At 45.3% G+C, this 24448-nt stretch overlaps 1 protein-coding gene across 1 annotated transcript; it reads left to right on the top strand.

Annotated features, from left to right (window-relative positions):
- The first annotated feature begins 886 nt into the window (after positions 1-886).
- On the top strand, positions 887-24308 carry LOC139367681 (chloride channel K). The gene is made up of 19 exons (XM_071105965.1): positions 887-1052; positions 2507-2638; positions 2843-2971; positions 3616-3755; positions 3896-3973; positions 4060-4135; positions 4376-4501; positions 5069-5153; positions 12543-12644; positions 12809-12893; positions 13050-13211; positions 13988-14057; positions 14346-14456; positions 14832-15048; positions 17009-17142; positions 17953-18023; positions 18155-18235; positions 18376-18462; positions 23030-24308. The coding sequence occupies exons 1-19, from the start codon at positions 887-889 to the stop codon at positions 23066-23068; spliced, it is 2091 nt and encodes a 696-aa protein (XP_070962066.1). The 3' UTR covers positions 23069-24308.
- The last annotated feature ends 140 nt before the right edge of the window (positions 24309-24448 follow it).

The following is a 24448-nucleotide window of genomic DNA, read 5'->3' on the forward strand; positions in this document are numbered from 1 at the left end:
AATGGTAAAGTGAGGGTCATATTGGATGTAACACTTTCTATGCTATGAGACATCACAGTCATACTGTGAGATGACAGAAGGCATTATATTTCATAAGAAATGTTACCCATATTAGATGTTGCAAATAAGACTTTTTCCAAATACATAATATCCATTGGCCATATTGGTCTCTTTCACACACTGAGACACATTGAGATAGAACATATAAACCATTTTTTACATTTAGTTAGCGCTGTGAGGCTAGTTCTGTTTTCAACAATCTTTTAGAATAATAAAAGCATATGAAACTGAAGTTAATCAAGTACAAAAGTTGCAAATAAAAACTCAGGAATACACACCCTGCAGCAATGGCAGGTGAAGGGCATTCCTCACATTGGTGGCATACCTAATGGCACTCTATTCCCTATATAGTGCAGTACTTTTGATCAGAGCACTATGGGCCCTGCTCAAAGTAGTGCACTATAAAGGGAATAGGGTGCCATTTGGGACGAGAACATTGAGTTCTTTCAAATTGTTAATATATTCCAAATGGGGCCTTCCACCCATGACCAGTATGGTAATTCATTAGAAGTGGTCTAATTTGTGAATAGAACACACCAATACCACACAGGCATCTTGAAGGCAAGTCCTCTGTATTTTCATTCAATTGATGTGACATACTTGATTTTGGTTATTCTTTTAGTTCACAGAACACTTGTGAATTGGGTAAATGCATTTTCTTTCAAATATATATTAGTACAGAAATGTTCAGGTGTTTAAAATTAAATGTCATGATAAAATGATAGTTACACAGTTTAACCATTGAAATACCCAAGCAACTATATAAAATAGAACATTCAGAACACCTTTGTGGAACTTGAACAACTCCACAAACAGCTTCAAGCAAATGGACTGCGTCCAACATATTGACTCAGCAAAAGTCAATGAAGGAGACAAAAAGGACGTAGAGCTACAAAATCAAAGGGACAAATTCATAGAGGGACAAAGACTCCTAATCCTCACCGATGAGCAGCCGTGGAAACCATGGAAACGGTCCCGCTCCTGGGTAAAAGGTCAGGCAAAAGGGATTATTACATTATTTTTTTTACCGCCGATCAATGCTAAACCCATCTATATAATGTTACAGTTTTTCTCAATTGCGTACAAGCAATTTTTGGATCTCTATTGAAACGTATCTATAGCAGAACAGCAAAGATCAAATCATTTTCTTGTCTTTGTAACTGCTTTGCATATCTCACGTTTTTTTTACCTTTATTTAACTAGGCAGGGGCAGAACGACAGATTTTTACCTGGACAGCCAGGGGATTTGATCCAGCAACCTTTTGGTTACTGGCCCAATGCTCTAACCACTGGGCTACCTGCCGCCCCAAAAGCTCACCTTTTGCAAAATGCAAATGTCATCAGTGAATACAAAATTCACTGTTAAGTGTTTAGTTCACAGAATATTAACGCATTGTTTTCATCAGAAGAGAAATGTGTGTAAATGTGTTCACTGTTTCCGACAATCAGTAAATACTACTTTAATACATTCTAAATCACCCCATTTGAGTAGTGTCATACAATGTACAATATAGGGAAAGATCTAGGCAATAGGGACTGTCTTATTTTTATGATTCTTCACAATATTGTGGACATGCAGAGATGCAGAGAAAGTTGGTTACTCCTAAGTAACTTGACCTACTCCTAAATCATCATCTCCAAACAATGTCACCTTCCATTAAAGAGATTTGCTTTGCTGAGGCCTATAAATTCATATAGGTTGCCTTCCTCCATTGTATTCACCTGTCCTTATTTCTTTAGTGGATTGTGTTTCTGTGCGCCAATGGAAAGTCTACAAAACTATTAGCAAACCAGCCATTGTATTGAATACATGAAATTGGAATGTTATGATACAGATGAATAAATCCTGCACACAATGTGCTTCTTTTTTGTATATTTTTTATAAGTAATAATATTTGATTTGATGTGTATGAAATTGTTTGGTGAAATACGCATAAAATTAGAGTAATTGTCCATAATTCTGCAGCTTTGGATAGTTGTACTTACAATTTTGATCATGTTGATTTACTGACTGCAAACTGTTTTTATTGATCTACTGGGATTTTTTTTAAACAAACTAACTTTCTGGTTTGTCTGCTTGGACTTTGGAGATGCTGTATGTATGGTTGCATTAATCTTTTTGCAGGCAATTGTGTTCTTTTGTTGAATGTATTTGCAGTTTTGACAGTATAATACAGTTTTGATTATTTATGATGTATTTATGTGTTGAGGCAAGTATATTTTGAAACACATTTACTGTTTTGCAAAAGACCACAGAGTTCTATGTCTTGTGGGCTCAGTTTTGAAAATCGATATTGTTCCAAAAAATGCTTGTACGGGATTAAGAAATATTGTAAGTGCCTACTTCAAGGGTAATCTGCTCTTATTTCATGTATTGTCAGTGTGTTCTATTACCATTTAGTCTGTGGTAAGTCTGCTAAGTTAACACATGTTGCTCTTTGTCTAGACTTTCTTGTGATGGTCAGATGTGTCATGGGTTCCCTGATGGGTATGGAGTGGTACTGTTTCACTGCTCTCGGGATTCTGACCGCCTTCCTTAGTTTTCTCATGGACCTGAGTGTGGCAAAGCTGCTTCGAGGTTAGAAACACACACACATATGCACAAACATTCAGTATAGAGTATGTAGCTGGGTGAGTGATGTCTCTCTCTCTCTCCACATATCTCTCTCTCTCTCTCTCTCTCACCACATCTCTCTCTCTCTCCACATCTCTCTCTCTCCACATCTCTCTCTCTCTCTCTCTCTCTCTCTCTCTCTCTCCCTCTTTCTCTCTCATATTGTAGCTCACCAGTGGTTGTATAGTCAGTTGGAGGGCCACTGTCTCCTGCAGTTCCTGTGCTGGACCCTGTACCCAGTCTCACTCTCTGCTCTATCCACATCTTTCTCTCAAAGCATCTGTCCATTCTCAGCAGGTAGGAGTTTAATAATTTGTCCCGCCCTGACAATGTAACAAAGTCCCAACATGGTGTTTTTATCCAAGTTACATAAACGTTAACTGACAGGAAAATAAAACAATTAGGGTATTTTCCAAATCCACAGAATGACATTTAGAGCTATGTAGCCAACAGAAAAAGTCTAACATGATCTTATCAATTAACCTACTATGAAATAATTAGTGAACCTATGAAACAATACGTCTGGCAGGCAGAAAAAGTCAAACATCATTGAATTGATGAATCTACCCTGAAATAATTAGTGGCATTGTCCTAGTCAGTATTTCTCTGTTTCTACATTCAGTGCAAGGGATTGACAAGCTATTGGTCATCTCCTATAGGCTATTTGAGGACTGCTTAGATTCAAACTAACACTTGAGAATTTGACTGTTATCATTTGTTTGGTATAACTTTTTGCTACCATGTCCTAACGCATGTAGAAAACTGTGAAATATCATTGTGCAACAGGCTTTAAAATAATAATTATATTGCATTTTTGTTTAAAATCCCAGTAATGTGCAGAGTAAAAAATAGTTGGTTGGAAAAAATGATACCACACAGGTCCACTGAGGTTAAAGGTCTAAGCCCCTGGTTGGCTCCTGTCTTTGGCTTTCCGCCTTCAGGTTCTGGGGTTCCAGAGGTGAGGACCATACTGTCTGGTGTGGACATGCCACATTACCTGTCCCTCACCAACCTATTTGCCAAATACGTGGGTCTCATCTGCACACTGGCAGCCGGCAGCACTGTCTTCCTGGGAAAAGTGGTATGATACTCCTCTTTTTTCTTATGTTTTACTTTCTCTCTCTCGCTCTCCTCTCATGCACACAGACACAAATTCTGTTTTTTCCCGATCTATTAATTTCCTGGGTTTTTCTATGTTTATTTCCCCGTTCCAACTTAAAGGGTCCATTTGTGCATCTCTCCACCATGGTGGGAGCCTATCTGAACCAACTCTGCACTGTTCTCCGTGGTGTGAAGGAGGTAATACTGTGTTACAGAAGAAAAAAAATCCATAAAGGGGCAATATGTTGTGTACTCATGTCCTCTTCTCCATGTTTTTTCTATAGGAGAGAACTGAAGGAGCGATGCTGGTCGTGGCTGCTGCTGTTGGAGTAGCCAGCTGCTTCGGGGCCCCTATCAGTGGTGTGTATAGAAGCCACATCACCATACAGTATCTAGAATAGAGTATTAGAATTCCAGTATCTTGTATTTAAATGTATCATCTCACTTCATCTGTCTCTCTCTGAGGTGTGAAATTGACATGTACATCTCTCCTCTCGATCCTTTCCCATCGCGCTTTCCCCTCTCTCTCGTCCTCCTTCTTTTTCTGTTCTGCCTCCCCCACACCCTCTCCCCTGTATCTCTCTCCCTCCTAATTCCTAGGTGTGTTGTTTAGTGTGGAGGTGATGAGCTCTCACTTCGCCCTAAAAGATTACTGCCCATGCTTTTTTGCGGCGGCCTGCGGAGCGCTCACCTTCCATCTGCTCTCCATGTGGAGCGGCGAGCAAGGTGAGGTGACCAATAGAATTAAATATAATACATGTTTGGAATGTATCCCTGACCAAGATGGCTTCTGTTATCACCACACCTTAGAGCTTTAGGCAGATTGGTTGCTTCGTCATCTCCAATATTTATTGAAAACATAAATAAAATTGCACAATGAGCACTTTTTGTTTCTCAAATACATCGTTACGGTTTTGGTTAGCTAGCTAGAGATTTTTTTTCCATATTAGCATAGACGTGACATCAGTCAAAACACCTCAAACCAAGACATCAAGACCAAGATACAACTAACTGAAGCAAGTTACTTACGATTCCCCACATGGCAGTTTCTTGTCATCAATATCTGGCATCCAGAATCACAACAACACACAGCCTTCTGCTCCACTGAAGCTAGCTTACCATTTTCGTTGCGTTCTCAGCTAGCCCGTCTATGAGGGTCAAAGCCTAAAGTACTTGTTTTAGTACTGAATCGAGATGCATTATATAGTGATTTGATTACGAAAGGCCAAGAGAGAGTTGTGTGCAGTAGTATAGAGTGATAGGGTAGAAGACTGTGTTCTATGCCTCCTCCAGAGACTCTTCGGGCCTTGTTTCAAACCAGCTTCTCAGAAGACCTGCCGTTCTACCCACTGGAGATTCTGGTCTTTGCAATATTGGGGTAAGTCTGTTTTGTCACTATGTTGGTGAATCTTCTATAGTGGGGTAATATTTGATATGCGTATATATCCTGTATACCTCACACGAGACCCATAATACGACTATAAAGTTAATGTGACAAAGTATAATAAATAAATTATCTGACTCCATAAAATGATTTAGTGATATACAACCAATACTCTTAAAGAGCTACAGGAATAGACTATCAAGAAGGGAATATGAATTGTCTATATCAAAGGCAGATGTTTAATATCATTGTAAAATTAATGAAATCACATACAAGGCATAACGCTCAAGTTACAAAGCATTAACAAGCATTACAAAGCATTATTCTAGGCATGACCGGAGAGTGAGAGAGAGAAGTCATAGTCTGAAAGGCCATGCCACCAGAGTCCATGGGGTGGAGAGAGAAAGAGAGAGAGTGTATCTCACCAGCCCAGGTCAGGAACAAAGAAAGAGAGGGAGACAATGAAGCTTAGAACGTGTTATAAGCATCTGACTTGTTAAGTGAGTCAACTTCCATCAGTCCTACATGATTGAAAGACAACAAAACCTCTGCATCACAGAAATGGGGGAAAATGGGGGTTGGAGAGATAATGCAGCATTCCTAAGACAACACAAAGGAAACCTTGCATACAGTTAATGAGTCACTTTGGGGCTGTGCCACCCTACATGTTCTATATTTATAGTTCATCTACAGTGTTCAAAATTGTTAAAATTGTTATTCATGTAATCGTTGCATCAGAGTAAGTGATGTTGTTCAGCTTTCATTAGATTGCAAATGTTAAACTTTGTCTTGCTTCCATATGTTACCATCATACCTATGAGCTTTTCTCCACCATACCTTTTCTCTGGGTAGACTCCTACATTTCACTCTTTCCCCTCTCTCAATGACTTCCAACTGCCCATTGTTGCCTGTGCTATGGCTATATAAATGCATACAGTACCAGTCAAAGGACACACCTACTCATTCAAGTGTTTTTCTTTATTTTTTACTATTTTCTACATTGTGTAATAATAGTGAAGATATCAAAACTATGAAATAACACATATGGAATCATGTAGTAACCAAAAAAGTGTTAAACAAATCTAAATATATTTTAGATTTTAGATTCTTCAAAGTAGCCACCACGCCTTGCTGACAGGTTTGCCCAATCTTAGCATTCTCTCAACCAGCTTAATCTGGAATGCTTTTCCAACAGTTCTTGAAGGAGTTCCCACATATGCTGAGCTGTTGTTGGCTGCTTTTCCTTCACTCTGCGGTCCAACTCATCCCAAACCATCTCAATTTGGTTGAGGCCCGGGTGATTGTGGAGGCCAGGTCATCTGGCACTCCATCACTCTCCTTCTTGGTCAAATAGCCCTTACACAGCCTGGAGGTGTGTTGGGTCATTGTCCTGTTGAAAAACAAATTATAGTCCCACTAAGTGAAAACCAGATGGGATGGCGTGTTGCTGCAGAATGCTGTGGTAACCATGCTGGTTAAGTGTGCTGTTAGAGCCGATTTGGACATATTTGTATAAAAGACTGAACATACCGAGCTCCATGTACATTTGTGTAAATATATTAAATATTAATGTATATGATGAAAAATTAGGTACGTACCTTTATGATTTATATTTACCTGATTGAGATATATTCATTTGTTGTTAGTGTAACTCCCCCCCCCCCTCTTGCCCATTCATTGTACTGTGTGTTCGGATAAAGGCAGGAAGTTGGGCCTTCGGGTGAAGGAGTCCTTGCTAGACGCGGGAGCGGTAGTTTTTTGACCATACAGACAGGTCATAATATGGATTTTCCATATCAAGTATTCTATGCTTTAAGTTGATTGGAGAATAATTTATTTGTTAGATATGAGAAGAATAAACATTTTTGTTGCACCATATCCCTGGATGTCATTGAATTTTTGGCCGTTTGGAAACCTTGAGTGTGGACTGTATGCGTACCAAACAACCCCGCTTCAGGCTTGGGCAGTGGCTATGGTAAAGAGGAAAGGAAGCCACTACATGTGCCTTGAATTCTAAATAAATAACTGACAGTGTCACCAGCAAAGCACCCCCACACATCACACCTCCTCCATGCTTTACGGTAAATTCCATATATGCAGAAATCATCTGTTCACCTAGCCTACCAAAAATCTAAAATCTGGACTCATCAGACCAAAGGACAGATTTTCCCCCGTCTAATGTCCCATTGCTCGTGTTTCTTGGCCCAAACAAGTCTCTTCTTCTTATTGGTGTCCCTTAGTAGTGGGTTTTTTTCAGCAATTCGACCATGAAGGCCTGATTCACGCAGTCGCCTCTGAGCAGTCGATGTTACTTGAACTCTGTGAAGCATTTATTTGGGCTGCAATTTCTGAGGCTGGTAACTCTAATGAACTTATCCTCTGCAGCAGAGGTAACTCTGGGTTTTCCTTTCCTGTGGTGGTCCTCATGAGAGCCAGTTTCATCATAGCGTTGGATGGTTTTTGCAACTGCACCTGAAGAAACTTTCTGCATTGACTGACCTTCTGTCACGACTTCCGCCGAAGTTGGTCCCTCTCCTTGTTCGGGCGGAGTTCGTTGGTCGACGTCACCGGTTTTCTAGCCGCCACCGATCCACTTTTCATTTTCCATTTGTTTTGTCTTCATTGTACGCACCTGGTTTCCATTCCCATAATTATATGTTCCTTATTTAACCCTCTGGTTCCCCCATGGTTTTGTGCGTGTTTGTTCGTTGTAAGTTGGTCTGTATTTGTGAGCTTGATAATTTTCCTTCTTAGAATATTTGTTTTTTTGAGTAAAGTGAATTACTCATCTCTGTGTCCTGCGCCTGACTCCGCCTTACCTGCTACACCTAGACACCTTACAGAAACACGCACCTGAAAATGGAGTCAGCAGGTGCACAAAGCCCTCCTTTGTTAGTAGAGGAGCACATCCAGCAGCACGCGTTGCCATGTTGCATAGTCTTGGCACAGCCATGGGTCGCGTGCTGCAAACAATGGAGTGATGGGAGAGAGGAGGTTGTCCAGCGCCCCCATCATCATCACAACAACTTACACCGCTGTCCACCCCTCCTTAACCTGGTCCCAGTGGGATTCGGCTCACGCTTCCGAGGGAATATGATGGGTCGGCTGCCGGGTGCCAGGTGTTCCTACTCCAGCTGGAGCTCTACCTGACGACTGTCCACCCGGCTCCTTCGGGATGCGAGAAAGTGTCCGCCCTCGTATCCTGTCTTTCCGGGAAGGCTCTGTAGTGGGCCCAAGCCGTATGGGGAGAGGGCGACGCGACATTGGACCACTATGAGGATTTCGCCGCTTCCGGGCGGTTTTCGACCATCCGCCTGAGGGTAGAGCGGTGGGGGAACGCTTGTTTCACCTAAGGCAGGGGAAGAGGAGCGCAGAGGACTTTGCTTTGGACTTCCGAACCCTGGCCGCCGGCGTGGGAGGGAATGACAGGGCCCTGATGAAACATTACCGGTGCAGTCTGCGCGAGGACGTTCGTCGGGAGCTGGCCTGCAGGGTCACCACCCTTACATTCGACCAGCTGGTGGACTTGTTCATCCGGCTGGATAACCTGCTGGCCACCCGGGGACATCCATATCGGGGTCCGCCAGTTCCATCCCCCAGCACCTCCGACACCCATGGAGCTAGGAGGTGCTGCTCTTAGGGTGACTGGAGGTGGGGCCATTCCCTGCACTATCTGTGGCCGTAGAGGGCACACTGCTGGTCGGTGCTGGGGGGGTTCCTCAGGGAGTCGAGGCACCAGACTCACCCGGAGCCCCCTGTTGCTCACATGTTTGTGTTTATAGAATTTCCGGAGTTTTCCCCGCATTCCCAGCATAAGGCGCTAGTAGATTCAGGTGCAGCTGGGAACTTTATTGATTATTCATTTGCCCATAGTTTAGGGATCCCCATTGTTTCTGTTGATATGCCCTTCCCTGTGCACACCTTAGATAGTCGACCATTAGGGTCAGGGCTGATTAGGGAGGCCACCGCCTCCACTATGCATGGTTACGCAGGAGGGTCATGAGAAGAGAATCAGTCTCTTCCTTATTGATTCTCCTGCATTTCCCGTGGTGCCGAGCCTACCCTATTTCGTGGCAACAGAGCTCTCAAGGGAGGGTCACGAAGGTGCTCGGGGAGGTGTGTAGGTGTTTCCATCGGTGCGACTACGGTGGAGAGTCCAGACCAGGTCTCCATCGTGCACATCCCCTCAGAATATGCCGATTTGGCTCTCCGATTTGACTCTACCACCCCATCGACGGGGGGTTGTGCGATAAATCTCCTGGTAGACACACACCTCTGTCACAGGAGGAGACGGCGGCTATGGAAACATATGTCTCCGAATCTCTGGGGCAGGGATACATTCGGCCATCCACTTCATCTGCCTCCGAGTTTATCTTTTGTGAAGAAGAAGGATGGAGGTCTGCGCCCGTGTATCGGCTATCAAGGTATCAATCAGATCACTGTGAGGTACAGCTACCCGCTGCCTCTCATAGCCAGTGCGATCGAGTCAATGCGCTTCTTCACCAAATTGGATCTCAGGAGCACTTACAATATGGTGCGTATCCGGGAGGGCGACGAGTGGAAGACGGCATTTAGTACCACCTCTGGCACTATGAGTACCTCATCATGCCTTACGGGTTGATGAATGCTCCATCAGTTTTCCAGGCATTTGTAGACAAGATTTTCCGGGACCTGCACGGGCAGGGTGTAGTGGTGTATATCGACGACATTCTGATGTACTCCGCTACACGCGCCGAGCATGTGTCCCTGGTGCGCAAGGTGCTTGGTCGCCTGTTGGAGCATGACCTGTTCGTCAAGGCTGAGAAATGTCTGTTCTTCCAACAGATTATCTCCTTCCTAGGGTACCGCATTTCCACGTCAGGGGTGGAGATGGAAAGTGACGGCATTTCAGCCGTGCGTAATTGGCCGACTCCAACCACGGTAAAGGAGGTGCAGCGGTTCTTAGGGTTTGCCAACTACTACCGGAAGTTTATCCGGGGCTTTGGTCAGGTAGCGGCTCCCATTACCTCACTGCTGAATGGGGGACCGGTGCGACTGCAGTGGTCAGCTGAGGCGGACATGGCTTTTGGTCACCTGAGGGCTCTGTTTACCTCGGCTCCCGTGCTGGCTCATCCGGATCCCTCCTTGGCATTCATAGTGGAGGTGGACGCGTCCGAGGCTGGGATAGTAGCTGTGCTGTCTCAGCGCTCGGGTACGCCACCAAAGCTCCGCCCCTGTGCCTTCTTTTAGAAGAAGCTCAGCTCGGCGGAGCGAAACTATGATGTGGGGGACCGGGAGCTGTTGGCTGTCGTAAAGGCTCTGAAGGTGTGGAGGCATTGGCTTGAGGGGGCTAAACACCCTTTTCTCATCTGTACTGACGACCGCAATCTGGAGTACATCCGGGCGGCGAGGAGACTGAACCCTCGCCAGGCAAGGTGGGCCATGTTTTTCACCCGTTTTGTTTTCACCCTATCCTACAGACCAGGTTCCCAAAACTCTAAGGCAGACGCACTGTACCGGGTGTATGACACAGAGGAGCGGCCCATGGATCCCACTCCCATACTTACGGCTTCTTGCCTGGTGGCACCGGTGGTGTGGGAGCTGGACGCGGACATCGAGCGGACGTTACATACAGAGCAATACTCATCGGCAGTTACATACACTCCCACCCAGTGTCCAGCTGGGCATCTGTACGTTCCGTCTGCTGTCCGCGACCGTTTGATCTATTGGGCCCACACGTCACTCTCCTCTGGTCATCCTGGCATCGGTCAGACAGTGCCCTCTTAGTCTTAGTCTTAGTGGGAAGTACTGGTGGTCCACCTTGGCTAAGAACGTGAGGGTTTATGTTTCCTCCTGCTCAGTGTGCGCCCAGTGCAAGGCACCTAGACACCTGCCCAGAGGGAAATTACAACCCCTACCCATTCTACAACGGCCGTGGTCACACCTGTTGTTGGATTTCTTGACGAATCTTCCCCCTTCACAGGGAAACACCACGATCCTGGTCGTTGTGGATCGGTTTTCTAAGTCCTGCCGTCTCCTTCCTTCCTCACCGCAGTGAGGCCCCGGTGTTCGCACCTGGTCTGGCTCTCGACCCAAAACCTGCCCCTCCGCCTGCCCTGCCGGAAGCTGGGTCCGCGGTTTGTGGGGCCATTTAAAGTCCTGAGGAGACTGAACCAGGTTAGTTACAGGTTACAGCTCCCCCTGATTACCATATTAACCCCTCGTTCCATGTGTCTCTCCTCAGGCCGGTGGTGGCTGGTCCACTCCAGGAATCTGAGGTGCGGGAGGTTCCTCCGCTCCCTCTGGACATAGAGGGGGCCCCGGCGTATGCTGTTCGAGCCATCATGGACTCAAGACGTCGGGCGAGAGTCCTTCAGTACCTCGTGGAGTGGGAGGGGTACGGTCCAGAGGAGAGATGCTGGGTGCCGGTGGAGGACATCCTGGACCCTTCATTGGTGCGAGAGTTTCACCATCTCCACCCGGATCGCACTGCGCCTTGTCCTCCGGGTCGTCCCCGAGGCCTGTGTCGGCGCGCTGCTGGAGCCATGCGTCAAGGGGGGGGGTACTGTCATGACTACTGTCTCCTTGTTCGGGCGGCGTTCGGTGGTCGACGTCACCGGTTTTCTAGCCGCCACGATCCACTTTTAATTTTCCATTTGTTTTGTCTTCATTGTACACACCCGGTTTCCATTCCCATAATTATATGTTCCTTATTTAACCCTCTGGTTCCCCCATGGTTTTGTGCGTGTTTGTTCAGTTGTAAATTGGTCTGTATTTGTGAGCTTGATTATTTTCCTTCTTGGAATATTTGTTGTTTTGAGTAAAGTTACGTGAATTACTCATCTCTGTGTCCTGCTCCTGACTCCTCCTTACCTGCTACACCTAGACGCCTTACACCTTCATGTCTTAAAGTAATGATGGACTGTATTTGCTCTTTGCTTATTTGAGCTGTTATTGCCATAATATGGACTTGGTATTTTACCAAATAGGGCTTTCTTCTGTGTACCAGCCCTACCTTGTCACAACACAACTGATTGGCTCAAACTTGTTAAGAAGGAAAGAAATTCCACAAATACATTTTTTACCAATGCACACCTGTTAATTGAAGTGCATTCCAGGTGACTACCTCATGAAGCTGGTTGAGAGAATGCCAACAGTGTGCAAAGCTGTCATCAAGGCAAAGCGTGGCTACTTTGAAGAATCTCAAATATAAACACTATTTTGGTTACTACATAATTCCATATGTGTTATTTCATAGTTTTGATGTCTTCACTATTATTCTACAATGTAGAAAATAGTAAAAAATAAAGACAAACCCTTGAATGAGTAAGTGTGTCCAAACTTTTGACTGGTACTGTATGCTCCTGCAGCTCTAACTGTGTATTTCTTTATCTCCCCAATCAGGCTTCTGTGCGGAGCAGTTAGCTGTGTCTACCTATTCTGTCACCGTTGGATACTGCTGTTCATAAAGACAAACAAAATCCTAATCAAAGTCTTGTCGACTGAGTGAGCAACCTGTGTTTAGAAACACTCCATTGTATATTTTTCTGTGAATCAGCCATTTTATATTACACAAAAACATATAACCGCATAAGTTGGATGTTGATCTAACTGTTGATCCATTCCATGAAATAATAAGATGCTGTTTGGATGTCTCTCTCTCTCTCTAGGAAGGCCCTATACTCCGCTATGGTGGTGTTCCTTCTGGCATCTGTGACTTTCCCTCTTTCTGCTGGTCAATATATGGCTTCCAAGGTGAGAAGGATTTTTATGAGACAACATTGACAAGACATGACATTGAAAGTATTGTCGCAGGATTGTTATTTTGAATGGATAAGTTGGAAGGCTCCAGCTTCTTCTTCTTCTTCGGTGAACCCTGCTGAAGGAAGGTGCTTTGTTTTTCTACCACAGCTCACCATTAAGCAGCTCCTTTCTTCCCTCCTGGACAGCAGGCAGTGGACCACTCAATCCCACAATGCCTCTGTGGTTTTGCAGCCAAACTTGTGTCCCTGGTCAGAGTGGATTCCTTCAGGGAATCCATACCTCACTCTGGGATTCTTCCTATTCATGAAGGTACATGGGAGGAAAATAATAATGGATAGAATTGAAAGAGTAATCTATATATGAATAATGTGAAAACATTTGTAAAACCTTTATCTCGAATTCACAAGAGATGCTGTTAACGAAAGCAGTGCAAATATATCAGCCCCAAGCTCCGCCAGGGGGCACAATTATTCCTTTAGTCATTTTCTCCTCTGGCGTCCCAACTTGATCTGCCCAGATGGTTATACACTCGTGTAACCCCGCGACAAGCAGCCACATAAAACATTATCTTAAGGGTCTGCATATTTTTCACAGGTTTTTTAGGGCTGTTCGGAATTAAAGATAGTTTAGGGGGAAACTGGCACCTTTGCAGCCTGAATGGAGGATGTTTTATGTGGCTGTTTGTCGCGAGGGTATCACGTCTGGGCAGATCCAGTTGGAACGCCATAGGAGAAAACGACACAAGACATAATTGCGCCCTCTGGCGGACCTTGGAGTTGGCACTATACATTAATTTGACCGTTGTGCACTACTCCGGCTTTGTACATGGACTGTGAATCAGTACATCTGTGTGAAAAAGCTTTTATGTGGGGAAAAAATTGTGGAAAAGCTAATTTAAATGGTTCAATTGTGGAAAGCTAATTTAAATAGTTACATTTCAGCTGATTCTCAAGGCAATTTTCACACTCATACAGATTCCTATTCATATCACAATAATTACAGTCATTCTGACAGTTAAATGCAATTCTTGAATATTTGAGCAGAATGTTTGACTTCCACTGTCTTTCACTGTTTCTGTTGTGGAGCTGTGGATGTTGGTGTTGGCTTGCACCTTACCCCTGCCAGCCGGATACTTTATGCCTGTCTTTATCTATGGTAAGTGAGAGGGGTTAAATCAGCCTGGTCCCAGATATGTTTGTGCTCTTTTGCTAATGACAACTCCATTGCTGTCATTGTCAAGCCATGTCACTGTCAAGCCATAGTTAAAGACATGTTATGATAGCACGAACAGACTGGCACTTAGGCTAGGGGAGAATAACCAAATCATGTGGCCAAACATGTGACCAAACTGCCGATGAGTATCGCCACCCAATACTAAGTAATGTGTGTTCATTTACATTTTTGATGTTAACAATTGTCCCTGTATTTGTTGCTGTTGATCAGGTGCTGCTATAGGACGTTTATTCGGGGAAGGATTGGCATTTGTGTCCCTAAATGGTGTCTATTTAGACCAGGACAGGAATCCAATCAACCCTGGAGGCTATGCACTGGCTGGTAAACTAATTGTATACAGACATGTCATTTGGAATTGATAAATATAAACAATGGTATCTTTATTTACATGGTTAGCAGCTAGAAACAGAATGATAAACTAATCATTTCAGAAGGGAAATTCTGTTTGTTCTCTTTTGCCAATTCCTACATGCATCTGTTGTAACTCCAAACATGTTTGCCATGACAATTCCATAAGGATTTGGCCAGAGAGGACAAACAGACTGGGCTAAGTTCTAATTTGTTTGATCTAAATTAAGAATTTGGGGTGTTCAGCATACCTATCAAATAGAGATAGGAACATGGATGACATAAGGTTCCATCCTTTAAAGCATGGGCAATGAGCTATACTGTATTGTCCATGCTGTATCATCTAAGGTGCAGCAGCATTCTCAGGAGCGGTCACACACACGCTGTCCCCTGCTCTCCTGGCTCTGGAGCTGACCGGCCAGTCCACTCACGCCGCACCCATTCTCCTCGCCACACTGGTGGCCAATGCCCTGGCACGCTCTGGGCAGCGGCCATCCTTCTACGATGCCCTCTCCATCAGCAAGAAGCTCCCGCACTTACCCTCCCTGCTCAAGGTCTGCCCAAGGTGAGTCACACAGGACACGTTACCCAGCTAGCACAGAACATTATCATAACATTCCCTAAAGATTTTATTTTGGTTATTCAAAGATGACATCTTTTTTAACACAACTTTCTGTCAACAAAATGTTTTAGCTCAGTAGCAACATGAAGCACTGAAGGAAGTGTATGCGAAAACCAAAGATTTTATCAAAGAGACACGTTTTCAAACCGCTCAAACATTTTACAGCCACCCACACATACAGTGCCTTGCAAAAGTATTCGGCCCCCTTGAACTTTGCGACCTTTTGCCACATTTCAGGCTTCAAACATAAAGATATAAAACTGTATTTTTTTGTGAAGAATCAACAACAAGTGGGACACAATCATGAAGTGGAACGACATTTATTGGATATTTCAAACTTTTTTAACAAATCAAAAACTGAAAAATTGGGCGTGCAAAATTATTCAGCCCCCTTAAGTTAATACTTTGTAGCGCCACCTTTTGCTGCGATTACAGCTGTAAGTCGCTTGGGGTATGTCTCTATCAGTTTTGCACATCGAGAGACTGAAATGTTTTCCCATTCCTCCTTGCAAAACAGCTCGAGCTTAGTGAGGTTGGATGGAGAGCATTTGTGAACAGCAGTTTTCAGTTCTTTCCACAGATTCTCGATTGGATTCAGGTCTGGATTTTGACTTGGCCATTCTAACAACTGGATATGTTTATTTTTGAACCATTCCATTGTAGATTTTGCTTTATGTTTTGGATCATTGTCTTGTTGGAAGACAAATCTCTGTCCCAGTCTCAGGTCTTTTGCAGACTCCATCAGGTTTTCTTCCAGAATGGTCCTGTATTTGTCTCCATCCATCTTCCCATCAATTTTAACCATCTTCCCTGTCCCTGCTGAAGAAAAGCAGGCCCAAACCATGATGCTGCCACCACCATGTTTGACAGTGGGGATGGTGTGTTCAGCTGTGTTGCTTTTACGCCAAACATAACGTTTTGCATTGTTGCCCAAAAGTTCAATTTTGGTTTCATCTGACCAGAGCACCTTCTTCCACATGTTTGGTGTGTCTCCCAGATGGCTTGTGGCAATCTTTAAACAACACTTTTTATGGATATCTTTAAGAAATGGCATTCTTCTTGCCACTCTTCCATAAAGGCCAGATTTGTGCAATATACGACTGATTGTTGTCCTATGGACAGAGTCTCCCACCTCAGCTGTAGATCTCTGCAGTTCATCCAGAGTGATCATGGGCCTCTTGGCTGCATCTCTGATCAGTCTTCTCCTTGTATGAGCTGAAAGTTTAGAGGGACGGCCAGGTCTTGGTAGATTTGCAGTGGTCTGATACTCCTTCCATTTCAATATTATCGCTTGCACAGTGCTCCTTGGGATGTTTAAAGCTTGGGAAATCTTTTTGTATCCAAATCCGGCTTTAAACTTCTTCACAACAGTATCTCGGACCTGCCTGGTGTGTTCCTTGTTCTTCATGATGCTCTCTGCGCTTTTGACGGACCTCTGAGACTATCACAGTGCAGGTGCATTTATACGGAGACTTGATTACACACAGGTGGATTGTATTTATCATCATTAGTCATTTAGGTCAACATTGGATCATTCAGAGATCCTCACTGAACTTCTGGAGAGAGTTTGCTGCACTGAAAGTAAAGGGGCTGAATAATTTTGCACGCCCAATTTTTCAGTTTTTGATTTGTTAAAAAAGTTTGAAATATCCAATAAATGTTGTTCCACTTCATGATTGTGTCCCACTTGTTGTTGATTCTTCACAAAAAAATACAGTTTTATATCTTTATGTTTGAAGCCTGAAATGTGGCAAAAGGTTGCAAAGTTCAAGGGGGCCGAATACTTTCGCAAGGCACTGTATTAATGGATCCTCCTTAAATGATTGGACTACAGCTGCATTTCATAAGTGAATCAAAGTAAATACCCCAGTTATTGACATGAGAGATCTTGTGTTTCCCCCAGGCTCTTCTCTGTCCCAATAGGGAAGGTCCTGGGTCCTGGAGGTCCAGTGCTGGAGAGGACAGCTGGGCCAACGGAGGTTCAGCAGGTTCTCAACACCTGCAGCCAGACACAAATCCCTGTGGTTGACACACTGGGTGAGTGTACCCACTTCAAAACCTAGTAGAGATAATTAGCATAGCGGCAAGCCCCTGTCCACCTGATGGTGATAGAACAGCGGTTTGCCGCATGGGGGGTTCTGATGGCAAAACGACAGCTGCCCTCCCTTGCCTTGTTGGGTTTCTGTACAGCACTTTGAGATATCAGCTGATGTACGAAGGGCTATATAAATAAATTTGATTTGATTTGATTTGATTTGATTTGTTTACTGGGACAGACTTACAACATTTAAACCTAGTTTGAAGGTTTTTTGTCCAACATATGGTCGGGGTCCCTGTGACATTATTCCACAATAGTTAATGGCAACCCACCTATCACTTATACGTCAACTGGCAGTCGCCATGTTGCTATGGGCATGAGATAGAAATGATGAACTATGTAAAAGCTTTTACTGTCTCAGTTTGATATGACAGTGCTGTGATAGGAGATGGGGAATTAAGAAATAAGTGAGAAAAGGTCCATCAGGTCAGGTGAGATGTATGACAGCAATTAAATAAGTTGTAGGCATTTGTATGTATTCATTTGAAAGAGTATTGTGTTTCTCATAGCTACACAATACTGCAGTTAATAGTAGTTTTGGGATTGTTAGCTAGATTACTTGTTGGTTATTACTGCATTGTCGGAACTAGAAGCACAAGCATTTCGCTACACTCGCATTAACATCTGCTAACCATGTGTATGTGACAAATACAATTTGATTTGATTTGATTTGATTTTAATAACACTGCAGTACTAATTGTGTTCGTCCCTGTCCTATGCTTCGCTCTTGGTTCGCTCTTGGTTTGAAGACTCAAGGATTCTGCTGGGATCAATTAACAGATCGGACCTGCAGACATTTCTATGCCACAACCACAATAAGGTCAGTGGATTGATTCAACCAGGAAACGAAGGAAGGGTATGTGAGTCTTATCACTCTTATTAGGTGTTTCGACATTGACAAGATGTCACATTCTGTTTTTAAACATGACATACCATTACTTTATTTATCAGGTATTGAAGAAACAGTTGGTGGATATGTGTTCTATTCGGCCTGTTTCTGTCCAGCTCTCTCCTGATACCACTGTCCAGGAGGTGAGGAGTTTGAGGAGACACTCACTTGTCAGGGACACATCTGTGTAGGTGTATGGTGTCAATATAAGGCCAGCCTCCGTCTCAGCTGGACGTGTGTCAGTTTCATCTGCCAGTGAATTCTTCTCTCTCACTTGTGTCAGGCTCATGGCGTCCTCAGTGTGCTGTGTGGCGAGAGCTTGTTTGTGACTGAAAGGGGGAGGCTATCTGGTGTTGTCACATGGCCAGAGGTGACGAGTGCTTCCCGACATGCACCCACGCATGCACACACACACATAGACATTACCACGCCTACTACTAGCCTAGACAGCTACACATTATATGAGACATACAGTACCAAAGTTTGGACATACCTACTCATCCAAGGGTTTTTCTTTATTTTACTATTTTCTACATTGTAGAATAATAGTGAAGACATCAAAATGATGAAAAAACACATGGAATCTTGTAGTAACCAAAAAAGTGTTAAACAAATCTAAATATATTTAACATTTTAGATTCTTCAAGTAGCCATCCTTTGCCTTGCTTGACAGCTTTCCACACTCTTGGCATTCTCTCAACCAGCTTCACCTGGAATGCTTTTCCAACAGTCTTGAAGGAGTTCCCACAACATGCTGAGAATTTGTTGACTGCTTTTCCTTCACTCTGCGGTCCAACTCATCCCAAACCATCTTAATTTGTTTGAGGTCTGAGGATTGTGGAGGCCAGGTCATCCGATGCAGCACTCCATCACTCTCCTTCTTGGTCAAATAGCACCTACACAGTCTGGAGGTGTGTTGGGTCATTGTCCTTTTGAAGGCCTGATTCATGCAGTCTCCTCTGAATAGTTGATGTTGAGATGTGTCTGTTACTTGAACTCTTTGAAGCATTTATTTGGGCTGCAATTTCTGAGGCTGGTAACTCTAATGAACGTATCCTCTGCAGCAGAGGTAACTCTGGGTCTTCCGAGGATACCGGGGAGCCGGGTACAGTGGCGATGCGCTTGTCGTCGATACCTGGAGGTAGTCTTGAGAAGGGCCGACCAGGATCTCTTCCAGGTACGACGACAGTGGTGGACAAACATCTCGGCCGAAGGCATGCCCGACCTCTTCCTCCTGCTCAGGAAAGAGTGGGGACTGATACCACAGGGAACACTCAGAGGGTGATAGACCCGTGGCAGAGCAAGGAAGGGTGTTGCGGGTGTATTCAACACACACTAGCTGCTGGCTCCAGGTGGTGAGGTTGGCGGAGACCAGGCAGCGCAGAGTCGTCTCCAGGTCTTGGTTGGCTCGCTCTGACTGGCCGTTGGACTGGGGATGGAACCCGGAGGACAAGCTGGCTGACGACCCAATGAGTGTGCAGAATACCTTCCAGAACCAGGACGAGAACTGAGGACCCCGGTCGGAGACCACGTCCACTGGCAGTCCATGGATCCGAGAGACGTGCTGCACCATGATCTGTGACGTCTCTTTGGCAAAGGGTAGCTTGGGGAGAGGAATGAAGTGGACGGCTTAGGAAAACTGATCCACTACAGTCAGGATGGCGGTGTAGACATCAGACGGGGGGAGACCTGTGACAAAGTCCAGGGATATGTGAGACCAGGGACCGTGAGGGACAGGCAGAGGTTGAAGGAGACCAGACGGAGCTTGCCGAGGAGTCTTGTTCTGTGCACAGATCGTGCATGCGGCGACGAACGAGAAGACATCAGGAATCATGGTAGGCCACCAAAAGCGCTGTCACACAAAGGCCAGTGTCCACCTGGAGCCTGGGTGGCAGGCAATACTTGAGGAGTGGGCCCACTCCAGGACCGAGGAGCGGACTTCGTCATGAACAAACATCCGGTTATCTGGGTCCCCACTGGGGTTCAGTCGCGAATGCTGCACCTCACAACCTGCTTCCCTATTCCCCAGCTGAGTGCCGTCGCCAGGCATGAGGTGAGAAGGATGGTCTCGGGTTCTGGGGTTGAAGCCGGGAGCTTGCCTGTATTTGAGGCGCTTGGCGGTGCAGAGATATTCCAGGTTCTTGTGGTCGGTCCACACAATGAACGGATGTTCCGCCGACTCCAGCCAGTGCCTCCACTCCTCCAACACAAGAAGGAGAAGAAGGCGCAGGGATGTAACTTAAGGTCCAGGGCAGGACGCTGGGACAGGACAGCCCCCACTCCAATATCCGAAGCATCGGCCTCCACCCCGAATTGGCCGAACGGGTCAGGATAAACCCAGATGGGAGCTGTGGTGAAGCTGAACGCCCGGTCAGCAGCTGGGGACCACGTGAACGGAACCTTGGGAGAGGTGAGGGCAGACAGGGAGGAGGCCAGGGTGCTGTGACCCTGCATAAAGCGGCGATAAAAGTTGACAAACCCCAGGAAACAATGCAGCTGCACACTGGATGTAGCCTGGGTCCAATCCACCACCGCTCTCACTTTTCCAGGATCCATCTGTACACTCTCTGCAGCTATGATGCAACCCAGAAAGGGGATGGGAGAGGGATGGAATTCACATTTCTCTGCTTTTACAAAAAGCTGGTTCTCCAGGAGGCGTTAGAGAACCTGTCGGACGTGGAGCACGTGTTCTTGGGCGGAGCTGGAGAAGACAAGGATGTCATTGAGGTAAACAAAGATGAACCGATTCAACATGCCGTAGAGAATATCATTAACCAGAGCCTGGAACAGAGCAGGGGCCAAATGGCATGACCAAATACTCGTAGTAACCGCTTGTCGTGTTGAAGGCAGTCTTCCACTCGTCCCCTTCCTGTATCTGCACCAGGTGTTAGGCGTTCTGTAGGTCCAGCTTGGAGAACACGGTGGCCCCCTGGAGCAGCTCAAAGGCCTAGGAGATGAGGGGTAGCGGTTCTTCACTGTGATGTTGTTGAGACCCCGGTAGTCAATGCACGGGCACAGGGTTTTGTCCTTCTTCTCCACAAGAAGAACCCTGCGCCGGCAAGGGAGGCAGAAGGACGGATGAACGCTGCAGCTAGGGAGTCCTTAATGTAGGTCTCCGTCGCCTGGGTCTCTGGACCCGACAGAAAGTACAGTTGTCCCTGGGGCGGAGTGGTTTCTGGGAGAAGGTCAATCCCGCAGTCATATAGTCGGTGTGGCGGAAGCGAAGTGTCCCGGGCCTTACTGAACACCTCCAGGAGGTCCTGGTACTCCACGGTAATGGCAAAAAGGTCTGGGGCAACTTCCGAGCCACCAGGAAGACGTTCCGGGGCAGGCTGCGCTGACTTCAGGCAATGGTTATGGCAGAATGGGCTCCAGCCCTTGATGGCACCAGCAGACCAGCTCTCATCAGCCCCAGAGATTTCGGCTGGTTCCCCCACAGCAAAATGGCATGAAAAGGGGTGCGAGTAAGGGGAGAGGAAAAGTTCTCCGTATTGCCCGCCAAAGTACTCACTCCTACAGGTGAGCCTGGTCTTTTAGTGGACAGGTGGAGACAAAATGACCAGTAGTCCCGCAATACAGGCAACTCTTAGTGTGAAGACTGTATAGCCATTCAGCTGGAGACAGCCTAGCTCTGCCTAGTTGCATAGGCTCGGGAAGAGGTGAATTGGCAGTCTTCGGAGACTCTCAGGGGAACTCGGGCAAGGTGGAATCCTTGGACGGGCGAGTGAAATCAAATCTCCTCTCCTCCCTTCGTTCCCGTAATCGCCAATCAATCTGAATGGTCAAGGCGATGAGCGAGTCGAGATCCGTCGGTAGATCCCGGGCTGCATGCTCGTCCTTTACCTCCTCCAATACTCCGTGCAGGAACATGTGAAACAGCGCTTCCGGGTTCCAGGCACTCTCAGCTGCCAACGTGCGGAAATTTACTGCATAGTCTGTCACACTGCGGGAGTCTTGCCGGAGTAACTTCCGGGCAGCCTCTGTCCCGGACAATGGAGCATCGAACTCCTCTTGCCTGCCGTAGACCACGCAAGAGCCCTTCCGGACATCAGCGTGTTGAGGTACGCTATCTTAGAGCGGTCCGAGGGGAAGGAGGAGGGCAGCAGCTTGATGATGAGGGAACACTGAGCGAGAAATGCCCGACAGGTGCCCAACTCTCCATCAAAGTGTTCCGGGGGAGGTAAGCAGGGTTCCTGGGAAACCGGGGTGACCAGGTAGGCTGCACTGCTAACAGCCAGGTTACTGAGGGGCTGGGAGGTTACCGTCATGGTACGTTGCCTAACAGACAACTCGCAGAATTGCTCCAGCAATGTGTTCAACAGTTGGTCAAGGCGTTCAGCCAAGGTCTGGAACCCTTCCATAAGACCACGAAGCAACTGACTGACCTTCATGTCTTAAAGTAATGATGGACTGTCGTTACTCTTTGCTTATTTGAGCTGTTCTTGCCATAATATGGACTTGGTATTTTACCAAATAGGGCTATCTTCTGTGTACCCACCCCTACCTTCTCACAACACAACTGATTGTCTCAAACGCATTAAGGAAAGAAATTCCACAAATGAACTTTTAACAAGGCCCACCTGTTAATTGAAATTACAGGTGACTACCTGACTACTAGCTTGTTGAGAGAATGCCAAGTGTGCAAAGCTGTCATCAAGGCAAAGTGTGGCTACATTGAAGAATGTAAAATATATTTCATTGTTTTGATGTCTTCACTATTATTCTACAATGTAGAAAATAGTTTTTTTTTTTAAATATCAAAAACCCTTGAATGAGTAGGTGTGTCCAAACATTTGACTGGTACTGTATGTTTTTTCCATACACAGCCATACTAATACATATACAGTACATCTCCATCAGCTCTCATTCTTGTTTTCTCTCCCTCTCTCTCTCTCTCTCTCACTCTCTCTCTATCTCTTGTTCTATCTTTCTCACAGATGAAGAGAATGATGGCAGATTTGGCTGATGACCTCTAAGCTATTATTTACTCCCAACAAGGACCTATCCCTAACTACGCCGAATAATATTGATTTTCATAATGCTAATAATGATACTTTGTCTTAATTTTGTAATGATAAGCTTTTTGCTAATCACCAATGTTATGTTCTGCTGGAGGAGATGTAACTCCCTTGCGGTTTTGGACTATCTTGTTTACTGACCCAGAGATATCTCTAAGGACACTGTGATATTCAAAGTAATTACACGTCGTGCTCAAGAACATCCCTTAGCCTTAGTGTGTTATTTATCAGGATATTGCATGTGCTCTTATGCCTTATTGTGAGTTAGAGCAACTTCAACCAATAGTGGATTCTGTGATGCCGCAAACAACTTCTCTTCTGCTTCAGGCCATTATTTACTTATCCGTTGCTCCCAGCAATTTTCTCCCTTCAATTCAGTCCTTTTTCACTTTGAGCAGAAGGACCCATTGTTGTTGTACAGGTCTGATTTAGGGCTAGATTCTATGAGATCCACGGTAGCCGACACACACATAGTGGTTGTTTTGGCGGTGTCGCAAGTGAAACTGTGTTAGAGCTATCACATCCACAAGCGGCTTCCGGCATTATACCTAAAGCGGACATTGCCATTGGCTAAATGGAGTCGCATTAAGAGAAATCCCATGCAGCCTTGTTTACCTGTTCGAAATGTATGTAAATGTATGTTCGAAATTAGATGTAATCTACACCTCAATTAGGCTGATAGGAATCCTCATTATTTTGTTTAATGATTTTCAATTTGATATATAGCCTACACTTTCTCGTTCTGAACTTCTAACGCGAGTGGGACGGGTCTGGCTTAGTGACAATGACCCACAAGCAGCTGCTCAGCGATTTGACAGCTCTAACATAGTTACACCTCTGCCATTTCCGCAATTGGACTTTGTAGGGCTGCAACAGGGGAACAAAAGCACAGACCCAATGTGTACTACAGCATTGTGTAAATGTCTATTGAAAGAACAAGGGGCGAGATAACGGTAATATTCTAGTCTCCCTTTATCTCCCTGTCTCTCTCTCTTTCTCTCTCACTCTCTCTTTTCCTTGGATCCTTCCTTCTGCTCCCTCTTCCCTTTCTCCCTAGCAGACAAGTGTGAATAATGTCTAATCATAGATGGGGACTCAGATAATTGGGTACACACATTATGTCTGCCACCCTACTCTCTCCCGCTCTCCTTTCTCATAGAGCTATAGGAAGACCCTGAGTGGAGACATTCTGGAGTGTAACGCTAATTCAAGCTTGACATTTCATTGTGGCAATTTTTCTGATTATCTATCTTTTCAGTCCATTTAATTGAAATTGGATTCATTCAAAAACTGCAATGTGAATGAGCAACTCCACCATACGTGTCACATAATTGAACG

Source organism: Oncorhynchus clarkii, chromosome 16 (assembly GCF_045791955.1).
Source record: "Oncorhynchus clarkii lewisi isolate Uvic-CL-2024 chromosome 16, UVic_Ocla_1.0, whole genome shotgun sequence".
NCBI classification, from domain to species: domain Eukaryota; kingdom Metazoa; phylum Chordata; class Actinopteri; order Salmoniformes; family Salmonidae; genus Oncorhynchus; species Oncorhynchus clarkii.